Source organism: Balearica regulorum, chromosome 5, assembly GCF_011004875.1.
Source record: "Balearica regulorum gibbericeps isolate bBalReg1 chromosome 5, bBalReg1.pri, whole genome shotgun sequence".
Taxonomy (NCBI): Eukaryota; Metazoa; Chordata; class Aves; order Gruiformes; family Gruidae; genus Balearica; species Balearica regulorum.
In genome coordinates this window covers 1329890-1348201 of record NC_046188.1, presented here as the reverse complement: position 1 = coordinate 1348201, position 18312 = coordinate 1329890, and the positions used below count along the sequence as shown (strand labels likewise).

Below are 18312 nucleotides of genomic sequence, written 5' to 3'. Positions count from 1 at the left end.
GCGCCCCGCCCCTCCCCCGCCGCGCGTGCGCTTGGGCCGCTCCCCCCTCCCGCCAAATGGCGACGGGCCGCGTTCCGCTCTGCTCCCCCTCAGGCACGGAGGCCGCGGCTTTACAGAAATAAATGCCTTTATTCGCGTCGGGCTCCGTGTAAAACGCGTACAGTACCGGCAGCGGGACGGAGGGGACAGGGAGGGCGCGGGTACCGCGGGCAACGGCCGCCGCTTTACCGGCGCCGCCAGGAAAAGGGAGAAAGGGAAAAGGAAAAAGGAAGAGGTTCAGGCCCGTTTCCCCCAGAGCAGGTCGCCGTGCTTGGCCGTGAGGTGCCGGGGTTGTACATTCCCGTGCAGGTGAGCATGCCCAGCCACCGAGCGAACGTTACAGTACCGTAACAGCAACCACAGCAAGCTAATACTGCACAACCGTTTAAGTGGATTAAAAAAATAACATTATTTTTCACAAATACCACACAAAACCCTGTTGTCCTGTATAATGATCTCCAGGATTTTCTTCCACTTATCAATGTGAAGCTTCATGCTACAATAAGTCAAAACATGACTACGCGATAAGTGTATTTATTCATCGGCCGTCTGACATCCGCCACGACAGACAGGGTGCTGTGCTGTATCTGCTGAAGAGAAGAGCGGACGGGCGGGAGCGACTTCTCCTCCATCGCCGGGCGCTCGCCTGCGGCCGTGCTCATGGCGGGGAGGGAGCCGGCCCCAGCACGGCCCCGCACTCTGCAACAGTGGCCCTTCTGCGTGGGAAACGCAGGCACTGCGAACCAGCAACGCGGGGACGGTCCCGCATGCCTCCCTGTAAACAGCTGTCCGCCTGAGACTGTTCTTCTAGGTCGCTATCTCCAGAAATTCTTCTAAACTCTTCCTGATGTGTGGTGGCTGAGATGCGGCGTGAGTTAACAGACTGTGGCCCATCTGTGCAAAAAGTGCTTTTGATAATTTTGCTGTGGCTGTCCGGATATTTCCTCCAGCTCCGGGCAAAGAGCCACTGTTCGTCATGTTTCCCAGGAGGTGCCAGAGGACAACCAGAACTTTTTGCTCCACAGCATAAGGCTTCCGTGGGTATAACTCCGTAACAAGATCTGCAGGAGAGATGACAGGGCATCAAGCAGTGTTCCAAGACTGTTTTTAAAACAATTCAGAAGCGATCCCCTGCTTTGAGAGGTGTTTAAAACCACCTAACGTCAAATCGTCCTCTCAAAGCAACTAACGAAGGAATGCCAGGCACAAGAGCTTGTCTGTTGTTGCAACAGCATCAGCGCTCCAATAGAAGACACCAGCTTTCCCTGCAAACACCCTTTTATCCTCTCTCAGGAGTTTACGCAGTTTACTGGTACTGCTGATAATTATAATTTTCCATTAAATTAAAAGAAAGTAAGGGCTTTTTGAGGGTTTTTTTTTTCTAGGTAGGATTATCATAAGGACCTTTATTTCTCACAGTGCACTGTGTAACACCTGGTATTTTATGCTTTCCCTTCTATCTCAGAAATATGCAGTAGGTATTGGAGTTTAAGGAACAAAGTAGCCTTATCCTATGAATACATATAAAATGAAGCATTTTCCCTACTCAGACAATTACATCATTAATTCATATTTCTTTGGCAAATGTTTACCTTTTTGCTAGAATAGGCTCTTCTGATATAAAATACAAACTACTCCAGAAAGTCCCAGCAAGAGAAGAACTGTTTGAAGCTGGTGACTAGCACATTCAGAAAGCATAAATTTAGGCACATTTCAAGAACAGACTGGCCATTATGGAATTTAGTTCTATTTCATCGCTACCACACACAGAACTACTCTGAGAGTAAGCCAAATAACTAACGGCTGTTTGGTTCAAGCGTATTGCCCATAAAGACATCCCTTGTTCACGTAAAACATCAGAGGAAAATTCAGCACTTCTGCTAGTAATATTAAAATATGTATATAAATTCTAATTAATATATAAGTAAATTCTAATTCAAATTTGTCTTCAATTTTTAAGCAAATTCGTCTTTAAATTTCTGACACCAGCTTAAGACGACGACCATTGCGAAGCCTGCCGTCTTTGTGGTGACTGCAGCTCAGTTTCTCTCCTTTAGGGCTGAACACCAATATTTATTATCAAGAGCCTTAAACCAGGAACAAGACCAACTGTGAAAACTAAGAAGGTACAGAAGAAAACTGAGGAGCCAGCCTTAGGGAACAGTGTATTTCTGTGCTGGGAACCTCAGGAAAAGCCGTCGGTCATTCCTCGCCTCTCTTGCCAACAACTGTCTGACGGTCGGTGTTGGGACCGGCGATGTTTAACATCTTTGTCAGCAACATGGACAGTGGGATCAGATGCACCCTCAGCAAGTTGCCAGTGACACCAAGCTGTGTGGTGGGTCGACATGCTGGAGGGAAGGGATGCCATCCAGAGGGACCTGGACAGGCTGGAGAGGTGGGACCATGTGAACCACATGGAGTTCAACAAGGGCAAGGGCAAGGTCCTGCACGTGGGTCGGGGCAATCCCAAGCACAACTCCAGGCTGGGCAGAGAATGGATGGAGAGCAGCCCTGAGGAGAAGGACTGGGGCTGTTGGGGGAAGAGAAGCTCAACGTGACCCAGCAATGTGCGCTGGCAGCCCAGAAAGCCAACCGTGTCCTGGGCTGCGTGTCCAGCAGCGTGACCAGCAGGTCGAGGGAGGGGATTCTGCCCCTCTGCTCTGCTCTGGGGAGACCCCCCTGCAGTGCTGCGTCCAGCTTGGGGGTCCCCAGGACAAGAAGGACATGGAGCTGTTGGAGCGAGTCCAGAGGAGGCCACGGAGATGCTGCGAGGGCTGGAGCACCTCTGCTATGGAGACAGGCTGAGAGAGTTGGGCTGGTTCAGCCTGGAGAAGAGAAGGCTGCGGGGAGACCTTAGAGCCCCTTCCAGTCCCTGCAGGGGCTCCAGGAAAGCTGGAGAGGGGCTGGTGCCAAGGGCAGGGAGTGACAGGCCAAGGGGAATGGCCTGAAGCTGCAGGAGGGGAGATGGAGATGGGATGGGAGGCAGAAATCCTTCCCTGTGAGGGTGCTGAGGCCCTGGCCCAGGGTGCCCAGAGAAGCTGTGGCTGCCCCTGGCTCCCTGGCAGTGTTCAAGGCCAGGTTGGATGGGGCTTTGGGCAACCTGGGCTAGTGGAGGGTGTCCCTGCCCATGAGACAGTTGGAACTGGATGGGCTGGGAGGTCCCATCCCACCCAAACCAGCCTGTGATTCTATGAATGAGTACCAAGGGGGAACAGGACCTGAAGGCAGTGACCCAGACAAGCCCCCACTCCCCAGCCAGCCCTGAGGCCCGGGCCCACGCAGGGACAGACACTTGCCGACCAGGCAGACATGGGCACATCTCACTGCAGTACATCCCACTCAGTTACTGACAGAATGAAGCTCATTACAAAACAAAACTCATTCTCTCTGATTCCATATTAAAATTATTATAAGCTTAAGGTATTTATACATCTTCCAGGGGAGTATCTGACTACGTAATAATCTTTTGTTTTGTCAGCAATAGCTTCAATTTGCATTAGGAGGAGGTGAAATGTGACAACTGCTGCATCGTTAATGCCCAGAATCTCCCATGACAGAAGGGAAGATACGTAGCCACCACTGTCCTACAATGAATTAGCCCAATTAGGATGGTACACAAACAAACAAACGTGCAAAGTAAAACACCACTTTACCAGCAAGCTTTTCTGTCATGTCTTGTTTTGCTTTTCCATTCAGAAACTGGGCTTTTGTACAGAATGGCTGGAGGAGCAAATAGTTGTCTAAATGCAAAGAACAAAACATGTTACAATTCTTAAATAGAAAATTAAGCAGTCTGAAAATAAACACAATATGGAAAAATGTAAATAAGAATCTTACTTATGATATATTAACTTCCAAAAGCACAGTGATGTATTTAAGGGCATAAAAAGATACTCATAACAAGCCCTAACTCCCAGAATCTGGTAGAATGTGGCATATTCATTTACTGAAAATACTAAGATTCTGCTCCAAAGCTAAAATAGTTGAGGAAGGGAAATAGTTGTGGCATACACAAATCAGCAAGAATCTCGACCTGTTTAAGAGATTCTGCAGTGTGACAGACTTCTGGATAATGAAACGCAGAGTGATGCAGACTGGTTGAGGCAGGCAGGGACCTCTGGAGATCATCTGGTCCGACCCCTGCTGAAGCAGGGCCACCGCAGCCAGTTGCCCAGGACCTCTTCCAGGTGGTTTCTGAGTATCTCCAAGGGTGGAGACTCCACAGCCGCCCTGGGCAACCTGTGCCAGCGCTCGGTCACCTCACGGCAAAATCACCTGCTACGGGAAAGAACAAAACCGCCTACGCACGCCTGGCAAGTCCAGTCAGCTCTATTTATTTATCGGGTGGGCAAAACATTAAGATGACCTGTGTGGTTTAAAAAAGTCTGAGAATAAGGCCAATGATTCATTATACAATCTAATGATCAGATGGAAACTGCTGGAAAGAGTAACTCTTTAAACTTAAAATTTAATTAATATAATTGACACTTTTTAAAATCAAGAGAGAGTAATTTACTTACCTAAGTGTTGGCATAAAGCCTGAATAACGTTTGTGGCAGCTGCATAAATCCCTGGATTTTTGGAGTTCAGGTTGTTGTCTACCATGGCAGGAATTAACATGTTGATCACAGGTGATAAATTGTCTTTCAGCAATGGAATCATCTTGTGCATGGTCTCCAGAGCAACCTGATTTACTTTACTGTTTGAGTCATGTAAGCGAGACTTGAAAGCATCAAAGATCTGAAAAAGTATACAGCATTCATCAGAATCACCAATTAATTTTGAGGTGGATGTTACATTTCATGCCTTATTCTTACACTTTAATTGTCCACCTTACCAAAAGATGGCTCTGATATGCAAACACCCGGGATACCTTTTTTAGCAAGTAAAGTGGTATTTGGTTTTTTTCCACTGTGGATTCAACTGTATCTCACCTCATCTGAACGCGAACCATTCCTATACAATGTAAGGGAGGTAAACTAGCCATCTGTAACTTTCAGTATGACTAATATTTTCTGCAAGCAAGTATTTTTAGCAAGACACAGCTCTATTTAGCAAAAAGAATGTTTTATAGATTTCAGAAACATTCACAGTTAACAACTGTTGGGCCTCATCATGCTATCTGTGTCCTAAAGACTCTCCTTTCCTATTAGAAAGGATACTTACCTTAAGCTTTCTCATGCTAAAGCCCTTTCCTCCCCTTCTGCTAGACAAACAAAGCAAGCAGAACTCGCAGCTGTGTTTCAGAGACAGTTTTTCAGATCTTGATTAATCCTCGCTGCTTTTTGTAACCTTTTTATATTCTAGTATTTCGATATTTACTCAGCAGTGGCATGAAAAACTGCATGCAGTATTCCAGAAACAGTTCCAAGAGCTCCTTCCTCCTATTTCCTTCCTTTACTACCTTTGTAGCTTACATTCCTCCCCCTTGAGCATACCTCACCTATTCCTCAATGTTTTACTGTGAATCAGACATTCTTACTGAAAGAGGAAGCCAACACTTTCATCAGAAAACTTTGAAGACCTTTGAAATGAAATGTTTTCATAGAGTTACCTTCACAAGGTTTGCAATGACAAAGCCCTGATTGTTCTCTGTATCTGATAACAGCTGCTTAATGCCATTTATTCGATCACGGAAGTCTTTTGCATTCAATAAACCTATAATGTCTTTAACATATTCTTCACTTTCTAGTGCGTTACGAGGAGCTGTTTTTCTGGTGATTTCACGGGCCTCTGTAGTCTCTCTATTGGGAAGGAAAAAGTTATCCAGTGAACACAAAAGCAAGCTGAAACAGGAGTCTTTAATCTCAGACATTCTCTTTCTGTCTAAGTGCAAATACCAAAAGTAAATGGAAATTCTTCTGACGAAGGACTTCCACCGTAAACATGGTGATTTTAAAAAAAAATCACCTCACAGTAATTGCTGTTCCTAAAGTCTCAATATACATCGTAAAGACGTGTATAGTTATCACACAAGAGAGAAGCCTCAACTGGGCAGAAGCCCTGTGCCCTTCCAAGGTTCCGTACGAGAGCAGCTGGGTTTGTGACCAGCAGCAGCAGGGAACTTCCCTCACATCCACAGGTCAAAGAAAAAAAAGTTAGTTACTGTGGTTTAATTCTTTATTCTCAAAGTACTTTAAACACTGATCCCAGTCTAGGTGGCACCTAAGCAACATGCCGTGCTGAGGTGGGAATCCAACAACTCTTCAGAGAGGATTTTGAGACAAATTTTCTGCAGCATCTAATCTTATTAGACAGTCCTGGAAAGAATTCAAAGACGGGTGGAATCACTCCTCTGTCCAGGTAAGTATCCTGCAACTACAGGCCAGCCCTGGCAGTCGCCAGCTCATTCCTAACTCACGCACAGAAGTCTTTGGTGGGAAACAGAATAAGCGTCTGTCTTGTGTTGTCAAATTCAAACCTGTCGGGTCCGTGAGAACAAAAGGCACCAACACCTCCTGTCCTGCCAGCGTGTCACAGGCCACTCACGGGACCCGGCTCAAAGGTGAGAGAGTCTTTGACGTACTGCAGTAAGTAGCACCTCCTCTAAGGAAGCAGACATGTGGTTTTACCAGCCAAAGCAAAATTTACCATCAAATGTGGACTTCATTATTATTTTGAGTAGTGGAGAAACGTGTTCCTGAACACGTTCCTGCCTGGAGGCAGTCAGAGCCCCAGGAACTCTATAGGCTTGGGTACAGGTTTTTGGTTTGGTTTAAATTTTGGGGGTGTTTCTTTTTCAGTTCAATAGAAGACAAACCAGAAAACTAACGATGGACAGAGTGTCATCTAAAACCTTCACAGCATCCCCAGCTAGGATCTAACTAACTACTCAGCGTCCCGGTACGGGCACAAACAGGTAACTTGGACTGTGGCACCACCAGGCACATTTTTTTCTATACAGTCTGAACAATGGTGTCTGAACTGATGGTGACGTGGATCTACTGTGAATTCCAAGTGGTTTGTGCGCTGTGTGTCTTTTCATGGGCAGTCAATAAACAATTAACTACAAAATGCACAAAGCCATTTTAATATTACCAATTAAACCTATTTAAAACAGTATATCTGGCACACGTCAAGTTTTTCCTTTTCCCTCGGGCACGTTTAGTTTTCACAACCCTGTTGTGAATGTTTCTATACTCCCTTCTTGCGGTGAGGCTATTATCCTGGAGGTAAAGTTACTAACAGGGTAAAACACAGAAGATCCTTACCTGTCAGTGATGCTGAGAGCATCTCTGGAAGTAGATGATGACCTCGAATGTCCAACGCTACAAGTGTGGGAACGTCTTCCTTTTGCTGAGGGTGTATCTAATGGCATCTCCCCCAAACCCTGCACAAAGGTGCAACCGTTAATTGACATGGCTGGTACAGCTCCGCACTGCTGTCAAATCGAGCCCGACAGCCGCGCAAAGCACAGTAGCAAAGTACATTTGACCCAGTGTATCTGCAAGGAGTGAGGCACGCACAGGGCAGCTGACAGCTACCTTGCCGTGCTGTGGTCGCCTGATTACTCGTCCCGCTCTGAATCCACTCCCCCTGTTCCCTGCAGGTTCACTGTCTGCACCCAACAGCCACTGGTACGGGGTCACGTCTCAGCTGTTAAACAAAAGGTTTTCCACACACCTTTTCACGTAGATTGCTAACAGATTCCTTAATGTAAGGCAAATCCTTGGCCGGCACATACTTTTCAAGCGTTTTATCAAAATCAGGATGAGTCATCATACTGAAGAGCATCTTTCGACCATAATATCTGCAGGGCAACAGACCACAACATACATATCCGTAAACATGAATTAGCTTTGTCGCTCTATTGACAATTATAGGTGCGTAATTCCAAAATGTGGAAACGCAGGAAGATTGCTGTCTCTACGTGTAACCAGACACCCTTTCCAGCCTCCCACAAAGAACCGACGCTCAACAACACATGCCATCGAACAGTCTTGGCAGGGCTGGGTTAACGGTTCGACTTGATGATCTTAAGGGTCTTTCCCAGCCTGAAGGATCCTCCGATTCTGTCCTGTGTCACTGCAGAGGAGCGCACACTGAGCTCTGCAGAGGTGTCAGCCCCCTGCAAGGTGCTTATCTTGACTATTAACCTCACTAACCTTGTTTGCTGTGAACTGTCCTGTGCAAACCTGGCTATTGCAGGGAAAATCCGATCAGCCACAGCTTTGGTTCCAGACAGAATGCGCTCGGGTCCCATACGTTCCACAATGTCCGAGAGGTGCTGGGCCGTGCATCTTCTCACCGCTGAATGCAGGTGGCTACAGAAAACACAGCTGCTTAGTAAAAACCCACCCCAGGAGCGACACAGCAGTCTCTATGTGCTCTACCAAATACCGTATACAAGTTCTCTTTTTTCATCTTTAGCGTAATCTTCAACTAATACTGCCGCTATGCAGATACTTATTGTGGCTGTATAGAAAAGAATTTATTTTATATAGTATAGAAAATTACTTTATTTAAAAGGATAATGCATTGGATTAAATTTCATTTCATTGACTTAAAATTCCAAACGACAAGAACGCAGAATGAAAAATGAAAACTTGTATCCTTTTTGTTAAAACTCCGTTTCAACCTCTAACTGTGGCTTTTGGATTAATAAAACTATTTCCTTCTTTTTGGAATTTAATTTCTAGTTTTCCTTAAACTAATATTTTAGAAAGCACACTACTACATGTTCTTTCCATCAACTTTATGAAAAACCAGTCCCTGTGCTCAGAAACACATTGCGTACTTTATATCAATAGAAGATTAAACAAAGCAGTATTCTAATGAGTTCTAAAAACTTGCAGAAGTCTGTTGTCTACAGAACAGGGGCCATTAAACACCTCTGCTGATGAAAATAAGAAAAAAGCTGGAATCAGTTTTCAAATTCGTGCAGCAGACTAACCTTTTGTATAAATTCTGCTGTACCTGCTGACCCCACATGTTTTCAGAGTACGTGATTCCGAAATTCAAACTTTTCTGATTTTATTTTCATCTTTGGATTAAAAATCCTCCTTTGAGGACAGATTCACTGCACAGCAGACGAGACGTTTGTACGGCTCACCATTCATAGGGAAACACAGGTTTAAAGGGCAGAGCTAAGGAACTGATTGACTTGGTAAACCCCACCAGTGGCTGCCCGGCGTTGCCGTGTGACGTGAACGTCCAGCGTTCTTCCCAAACGGCTACCCACAGATCACCCCGGCCTCACCGGAAGCAAAGCTACTCCTAGACTGTGCTGAGCAAAGCAGCTTCGGTTTGCAGAGAGACAACTAACCGGGTCTGTTCAAACTGCAAAACCTGGCGGCTCCGAACACAGCCCAGGCTGCAAAATCTGTCCGGCAGCGCGGCAGCTCCCGTGCTGAACCCCCCGCTAATGCAGCCATCCTCTCAGCTGCTACTGAGCGTAAGACTAGCTTTTTTTTATTATTATTATTATTATTAGTTTAAGACCAGCTTTAGCTCATGCTCAGCACCTGCCGTTACATCTGTACAGCAGCCACACGTCTCAGGAGAATGGAACCTGCGACAGACTAACTCCTGCTGCACGTCCCGAGGGGAAAACAAGGACTGTGGGGCTAAAGACCTCACTCCGTGGAAGCAAACAAGCCCCCGCTCCCCACGAATGCCCGCTGCTCATGCAAAACGGTTGGAAATCTTTTTGTATGCACATAAGACCTTAGAATTAAACACAATTCATACAGATACGAAACATGACTTGAAAATGTCTGAAATGCAATCACTTTCAGATCTAATCCTGGAATCATGCTTTGGAACAAGCATCTGTTCATAGAGGTGAGGTTACAGCAGCAGTCCAGTATCCTTAGAGCAGCATCTCACAAAAGCAAACAAAAGTGGTTTTAGTTATTCTTGTTGGTAAAGTCAAAACCAATTTTGTAGCTGATGAAGAATCAGTATATGTATCTACTCAGGGTTGCAAGCGTTAATACTTGTGATCACAGCAGGTTTGAAATGTGTTGAGCAGAAAACAGGTAAGCTTTAACAGGTCTTACGAATTGTAGGCGAAAAGGTCAATTGGAATATGTTAAGTTGTGGTGAGTGTAAGCAACTCAATGCATAAGCCAAATTTAGAAAAAAAAAATCTTTTGTATCATTACACAGTTGTGTCAAACAGAACCTTTCTATGTCGTACTGAAGACAAATGTAATTTTTCTCCCAAATTTCCACTCTGAAAGATAATTCTCAGACTCCTTGTTACAGCCTGCAGAGAGGACGGCTCCAGGTGTGCCCCTGGGCTTTGTTGCCAACATGGCCAGAGTTTCCTGAAGCCAGTGCTAGAAAAGCTGCAGCTCACAGCGCTATTCCAGCACCCGCTGATGTGTCAGGCATTAAAGCATACCGTACTCCATGAGTTAGACACGGCTCGGACCGAAGCCTTCTTAGCAGTGAAGAAATTCACCCCTGCTTGAAATCACGCATTCACACTCACAGCTCAGATAATTTTGATGCGTTAGATATCTGAGCTCACAAATCAGAGGGGTCAAATCTTTTTTGGTGTATAAAATGCCTGAGGATAGGTCAGCGCGTCTGAATCTGCCGCTGAAAAGGGGGAATCAGATGTGGCCAGTTACGACCATGAGCATGGCGAGGCCAGGGGCTTCTGAAGAAAAGACGGGAGTACATCCACAGGCCACTTTGCACGGCTTCTGAATTAAAGCGATCTGCGGTTACTGCCGGCTGCTCTTAAATTCACAAAACCCACTAATACATGTGGGCATGTTTCATGAATAATTTAAATCCCAAGGCTGACATTTGCCTTTCAGTTTAAAGTTCAGGTAATCGCAGTATGGTTCTCATCGGCTTTCAGGAGACAGAATCAAGATATTCCACAACAACCAGCGTCCCAGGAAACACAAAACGTTTTGAATCAAGACTAACTCTTACAATTTGTAGCTGTGCAGAAAGTTTAAGGACTGATTTATAGTGTAGTATCTGAAATATTTAATGGAAGGGACGAGCTACGATAAATGTAGCTTACTAAACATCACCTAAGTGATGACAGGGAGATGAGAAATTAAGTCCAAGTAGGTAAATATCTCACATACTGGAATGCCTAATGGCTTAAGTCTTGCTGTTACAGTGAATGAGGATGTACAAGAAAAAGAACAACATACTTAGCAGAGAAAGTGAAAGAAAGGAATGTAACTTCCACTACAGACTGCAGTGAGCCCGAGGTCAGAATCAAACCGTGCAACCAGAAACGGAAGCTTGTCACGTTTGAGGTACTCAAGAAAATAAAGGCCACCACCACTGCAACGGAAATTAAAATGCAGACAAAAAAGACTATTAACCAGCTAAGTCTGGAGAAGAACATGAAATCAACCAAGATAGCTGCAGCGAGAGAATTCAGAGTTAGAAATCATCTTTCAAAATAAAAAAGCAGTGCTGAAAACTGACACAGGCAGGCATGGGAGCGCAGAGCAAGCGAACAATGAGAGCGCTGGGTGAGCTTTACTAGGCAAAGCAAAACAGCACCTTCCTAAGAATACTGTACTAACAGCCAATAAAATTACTGAAGTCTTGCAAAACAACCAGAAAATATACCAAGCTCCAAAATCCACAGCCAACTTTGCACAGAAAGAAACAGGGAGGCTACATTTTACTTTTATGCCAACAAACGTTGCCCTGGGCAGAAGTTTTGCAGAGCTGACTTACTACATTTTCAAATTTCTGCCTACTGTAGTGCGATTTTTTTTTTTTTAAAAAAAAGACTCTATTTGATAAATTTAATCTATTCACAAGTTATTTCTTTATAAAGTCTTTATGAGAATTACCTTTGCCCTCCATTTATAAGAGAACAAAGTGCACGTGCTGGAGTCACATTATTAACCATAGCCTTCAGTGCTTTGTCTACCTCTTCCCTTATAAATGTGTTGGATTCACCAGCTTTGTGCAAAAGGACTTTTACTGTATTATCTACTTCTTGATCCATGCTCTTTTTCAGGTAGGTGAACAAATCCCCTAAACAGACCACAGCAGCTCGGGAAACACCTGAGCGTAAATTCTTGACCTGCACACAGGAAAAACCCAAACAAACAATGAATAATGTTTATAAAATACACTTTAACATAAGTAAAGCTTAATGTTTCCCTTTGTAATTTTTAAGTAACATTCAAAGCAACTGAGAAATACATTTCTAACTCATGAGAATTAAAATACAAACACATGAAAAAATGTTATAAAGTTACAATCTCATTTTTTCCAGGCTCTTAGTAAATCAGATCAAGTGTTGGTACCTGAAGTGTGAGCTGCTTTGCTGAACCACAAACTTTGAGACTGTCCAGCAGAGGAAAATTAACCCCACTGAACGTACCATTTCACTTCAGCGTGCCTGAGAGCTATAAAATACATATGCACACAGTCAGGGAATACTCTGATAGTAAAATTTAACCTCTTGAGCCACAGCCAAACTTGTTTCGTGTAGCTTTGCAGTCAGAATAGTCGCATGGTAGGCAGACAAGCATCTAACAAAGTTCAGACCTTCGATTTTCTTCTCCCTGTACAAAAAAAATATAAAATATTAAAACATTTGCAAATTTTCATAAAAATATTAAAACATAAAATTCTAAGAAACCAAAGAGCAAACAAATTCAATTGTAAAATAAAGCAATGACACGTAACGTAGGAAATTTTTTCCAAGCGAGTCTTTCTTTCAATGCGGTAGTAGGACCGGTTTAGCATACCGGTCTCTCAACTCCTTCCTGCAGTTCTGCCCACAGCTTGCACGAGTGGCGAGTGAAGGCTTGCCTTCCCTCCCCGGGTGGAAAAGGCAGCGGCGCCGTAACCCCGTTTCACCCACACGCGTTCCACAGACGGTGACAAGAAGGTGTTGGTGGGGGCCTTCTCTGGACAGACCTTAATCCCAGATGCCTCTACCAGCCCCTGAAAGCTTCACTCTCAGGCCACCATTTACAGCTCGCTCAGTTTAATCTAGATTTGGGCTGCAAAAAGGTTTTGTTGGTTTTTTCCTTTTCTCTCATGTATCACTTGCAATCCTTCTCACTATTTTTAATGTCATGTCCATTCTGCTTTTTTTTTTTTTTTAAAGTAAGTTATCAAAATGAATGCCTTCTACATTAGATTCAGGTAGTAGACAGATGTTTGCACCTACCAGTCCTCATCAGCTAAAAAGGTCAGGGCTTCCGTCAGCGCCACTTCGGGTTTTGAGAAGGGCTGCAGCTCTGACGGGTCCATTATTTCTGGGCTGTGAGTGACTGACGGGGTCCGGTCTTTATAGCGGCCTTGTGCCCCAAGAGAAACGTCATCTGCGAGGTCGTGAAGAGTAAGAAATAATTAGCATAATCTGAAGAAACTAATTCATTCAAAGGAAGGAAACATAAAATGTCAGAGGCATATACAGACTGCTGCTACCACGGGCCCAGGTTTTCAAAACGACGGCGTTCCCAGTTACACCCTCGATCATTCAGCATTTCATCATGTGAATGAATATTTTTGCGAACAACCATCACTTTGAAAAGTCACAAACACAAATGCAGTGGGTCATTTAATGTAAAACCAGAGGCACAATGTGCTAAAGCACAGCGTGGTAAGACACGCTATAGTAAAACTTAAAGAGCCACCTGAGAAATTCTGAAGACCTTTCACCATCATTGGTATGAGCTTCTGTTCTGAAAAGATTTCTACTGCATATTTTAAAGGCATCTCAGCGACAAAATGTACCCAGAAATGTTTTGCTTGGAGACAGGAGACAATTTGCCATTAATATATTACATCATTTAAGTTGCTGAGCAAATAAAAAACCCTCTCATGTTTCAAACATCTTCCCGACAAATTATAGCTGGAAAATGTTTCAAGGGAGCAACAATGAATTCAAATCCCCTTCGCCCCCAGAGTACTAACCTGCCAGAGCACCTCAGGACTGTCTGTTGTACAAATAAATCATATTAAACCCGACTGCAGTTTGGAACTGTCCCACCCACATACCCAAATATTTTAGCAGTCTTTAGTTTACTGTAACAGCTTACCAGAATCAAGCAGGGCTGAACATTTTGTCTTCTTCAAACTGGATGTTCTTTTTAAGGAAGAAGGATTCAAGGCCACGTTTTCTAATGACAAAGATAGATTTCTTGACGATGTTAATATATCCCCAGAGAGATTTAACTCTAGAAAATAGAAGAAAATGTCTGAACTACAACAAGAACAACGAAATCAGAAAAAAGGGAAAAACTAGTTTTTTCAGTTCTAGTTTGTCTTTTGGAAATTTTCTTAACTACAGTTTTTCAAATATTTCCCATAAGCGCGTTATTCTCCACCATTTGCATTATAAGACCAACAACAAATGACTGAAGAGTGAACTGCAGTGTAAAATTAATTCTAGTAATACCTTACGTCACACTAAACAGTCATGACTTTTTGGTAATTATCAGAGAATTTTAATTTCCATTTCAGCAGCATTCCATAGTCCATTATTCACTTATGACAAACACTAATCCTCACTTTCTGTTGTCATTTTCTCTGGTTCATTCAGTTTAAGCCTTTCCCAAGGGTTTCCTTCCTTTTCCTCGGGGTCTTTGTCTTCCTGATGTTCTTTATGACTCTGTTCTTTCTCTTCTTTCTTCTTCCGTCTCATCTTATCTTGGGCAGATTTTGACATGGCAACTTTTATCTGCAAAAAATTAATGCACCCATTATGACATGCAGTATCATATAATGCAGAAATTACCCATTAACTTGTTACCCAGTTCTTGATATCGTCCAAAGTAAGCACGGAAAATTACTATTTTCACCATTATTCTACAGAGCAAAAGGAAATTATTCACGTAACTATAAAATTCAATCCTGAAAAGAGCTGAATGTGTGCTTTCCGCACGACAAGTAGTCCTGTTGGCAAAGAGGAGCAACATTCCAGGTTTAAACATTTAAGGGAAATAATCACTTACTCTAAAATACCTGAACAGTAAGAGAACTAAGGTCTACAAGAAAAGGTCGTCTATTCCTTGGCAGCGTCGTGTAGTTTCCTAGAATTTTAACTAACAGTCTGGGCTAACTCACTCACATTTAAGCACACATTTGTGGTTGTTTTTTTTTTAAACAGGGGTCTTTAACTGTGAGGTCTGACACTACTCTCCGATGCTTAAGACACTTACAGTTCCTCGTGAAAACTTTGTAACATTTTATACCTTCCTCCATTTACTCCTTTGAATTTAATCCCTCCAAGTGCTCATATCTTCAGTGGAAATCAGAAAACTTAGACATTGTTTATCATGAACGTAATGTTTTAGTCATCTTAAAATGTTATTTTAAATGCTTTTAGAAAGACTTGATTTTCATTTCAATTTTTTAAAAATTTGTATCACTACTTCAGTCAGACAAATCTTGCTCCATGACATAACAGATGTAAATAGTATTTAACAAAGCAGCGCCACTCCTCGTGAAACCGTATTATGGGACAGATACCCAGAGAGTGTTTCTTGAAAAACTTATGAGCAGAGCTGGATTGCTACGTCCATCCAGGAAACAAGCCATGCTGGAGCCCAGCCAGCTCCTCCTTCCACACTGCTCCGTGCTGTTCCAGCTCCGCTCCCTCCTGCAGCCCTTCTCCCAGGGACTTCCCTTAGGTGGGAAGCTTCTGACGCAGCAATTCGTTATCATAAAATATGCGTGTGGAGCCAAAAGAAAAGCCGGGAGAAGCACCGTGGTGGGAGATCGGTCTTTCCCGACTGTTCTCGCTGAAGCTGTTCTTCCTCGTACGGAGTTACACGCTGACGTGAGCAGGAGCCTGAGCCTCGGTGCTTCACGTTGCACGCTGAAATGGATTTAGCTCAGACCATTAACCACTGAGTTAGGCAGGAAATGACTTTCTTGCACTCGTTGCATCCCCAGTAAATGTTCGGTTGCTTACACAAAGAAGAAAAGCTTCCACAGCAGAGACAAAAAAGAGATTTTAAGGTCTAATTGTTAATCATTCATCCAGGATAGCAAAAATATGGTTCTGTGCCCTTCTCTGATTCCAGCATCACAGTGAAAACAGGGCTCAGGATCAAGTACTGACTTACTGGCAAATACTGGTGGAGCTGTACGGTGTTTAAAGAGTCCCTCATACCACTTTTTTTTTTTAATCTAAAATATCACAGGACCAAAAAAAGCCCTTTATGCAGTCCACTTAATTTCATATCAACAGCATGGCTAATCGGTGCTATTTGTAGATGGAGATGTGAACACAAGTTCCCTATGGACTATGCCAAGAAGATCACATTTATTTCCTATGTTGTTACCAATCAACAAATGACACCACAGTCTTGTCTTATTTAAACTGCAGGAACAACCCGCAGTAAGTCACCTTACTGAGAAAATGTAACCCATTTTTTATTGAACACTTGTTAGAAAAATAATGCTGAATTACAAGAAACTTCTGGTTTAGGGTTAATATAACATTCTGCAAACACTAGAAGAGAGCAGCTGTGTTCTCATTGCTGTTTGCAAAACGGTTAAATAAGTAGCCAGAACAAAAATTTGCATGCTGACAAATGAGTTCTCATCATTAACCCAGCTTTAGTCTTCACCTCATAATGGGACTCAATGACTAACATAAACAAAAGGACTTGTATACAGCTGCAAGTCACCTCAGCTACCAATTAATGCATTTTAATCAAACTCCTGTTTACCATAACCCAGAGTCTGCAAAACCGTATCCAGCTGTGTTCATACATGTACAACCGGGAAGCGAGACAACGAAACCGTTCTGAAATTCTTGCCTCTCTCTCCCTGTCAAGGCGGAGATGAGCAGCCCTGTTCTGCTGGATGCCTCTCCCACAGGTCCCTGCTGATGGTTCCGTCTCCTCCTGGGCATCCTGGTCTTCTCCGTTCGCTACACAGCTCAGGGACCGGCTGTATGTCCGTGCAGAAGGAGGGCCTCCAAAAACACCTGAAAAGCAAATCACGTTGCGCCCTCACCAAAATAACCACGTTATCCAGCAGAACTTAGCAAACGCTAAAGAAAACCAAAAGTAATTCAAGAAGGTAAAACCGTGGCTATTATCCTAGGAGTGCCGTTCCCACCCAAAGGTACTCTTACCTCATTCTACCGAGCAGGATGGATGCCCGCACACGTGTGCATGCTGGGCCAGAACCAAGACCCAACCTTCATCATTTGCTGCCATTCTAAGCTGTTGGAATGGAACAGCATATCCAGTAACTGCAAAACTTCCAAGCATAATTCTTTTTATTCCCATTTGAACTGGAGACTGTTCACAATCTAAAATGTTGTAAGGAATCTACTTCTCCTTTTCCCGCTCTATAAAAGTACATTTTCCCTCATTTTAGAAACTTCATAAGATAAAGGAGATAATTCTGGGTTTGTAATACCTTTACCAACAATTACAACTGCATCTTCAGACAGGACACTTGGTGAAATGAAATCTAGATTGTTCATCTCTGGAAAACTAGATGTTGACTCTGCAAGACCTTAAAAAAAAGAAAACAAACCCCAATGTAAATCATTACCCTTTGGTACATGTTTTATTGTTCTAAAACGTCATCATACACTGACAGCTGACTTTATCACTTTTATGAATCAGTGTATTTTCAAGTTACTGAAGTTAACAGGATTTACTAAGTATCGATATCCTCAAAATCATGGAAAGCATATAGCAAATCAAATTTCTGCCAAAAGGTTGTAAAGAAAACCAATGTTTGTAAGTGGATTTTTAATATCAATTGATTCCACTGAAAAAAACAGAAATTTCTAACTCACTCAGTGGAAGGAAAGCACTGTTTCTTACGGCGTTCAGCACAATTGAATCAAAACAGAATTTGCTAAAATATTTTTTTTCCCCAAGCCGCACTTAATGTTATTTCCCATATAAATTAGCAGTCCCTCAAATTATTCCCCAAAGTGGATGACACATTTTTTGTATTTCTATATTGACTACAACAGTTGCAAAAAAAATGATAAGTTTGTGACCAATGAAGAACACCCTTTGCTTTTGCTATTTCACCTGAATAATCTGAAATTTCTAAAGAAAAAAGATGATTTGGGAAAGCCTGATTACCTACTAGGCAGCTCATAACCGCAGGCAGCGAACTGCTCAACCATCTCAGCTGAGAAACACTCTGGTAACTCACAACCCTACATTTACATCTACAGCTGCTCGACAAACTCTTACATTTGTAAGAAGGACCAGGGACCCAGAACCAGGCAAGCTGCAGCATCTCAACAACTTGGGACTCTTGGGGTGTTGGGGGACGAGAAGCTCAACACGACCCAGCAATGTGCGCTGGCAGCCCAGAAAGCCAACCGTG

General features: G+C 43.3%; 1 protein-coding gene across 1 annotated transcript in view; it reads right to left on the bottom strand.

Moving 5' to 3' along the window:
- Positions 1-109: 109 nt before the first annotated feature.
- The window catches only part of TOGARAM1 (TOG array regulator of axonemal microtubules 1), a 47467-nt gene continuing 29264 nt past the window's right edge, over positions 110-18312 (bottom strand). The window contains exons 9-22 of the mRNA XM_075753120.1: positions 17377-17475; positions 16767-16936; positions 14509-14677; positions 14037-14174; positions 13163-13316; positions 12443-12548; positions 11826-12061; positions 8148-8306; positions 7666-7792; positions 7254-7372; positions 5597-5786; positions 4563-4782; positions 3696-3782; positions 110-1100 (exon numbers count right to left, since the gene is read on the bottom strand). Coding sequence (XP_075609235.1) covers positions 847-1100; positions 3696-3782; positions 4563-4782; positions 5597-5786; positions 7254-7372; positions 7666-7792; positions 8148-8306; positions 11826-12061; positions 12443-12548; positions 13163-13316; positions 14037-14174; positions 14509-14677; positions 16767-16936; positions 17377-17475 — 2228 coding nt within the window. The 3' untranslated portion in view covers positions 110-846. The remainder of the gene's footprint in view (positions 1101-3695; positions 3783-4562; positions 4783-5596; positions 5787-7253; positions 7373-7665; positions 7793-8147; positions 8307-11825; positions 12062-12442; positions 12549-13162; positions 13317-14036; positions 14175-14508; positions 14678-16766; positions 16937-17376; positions 17476-18312) is intronic.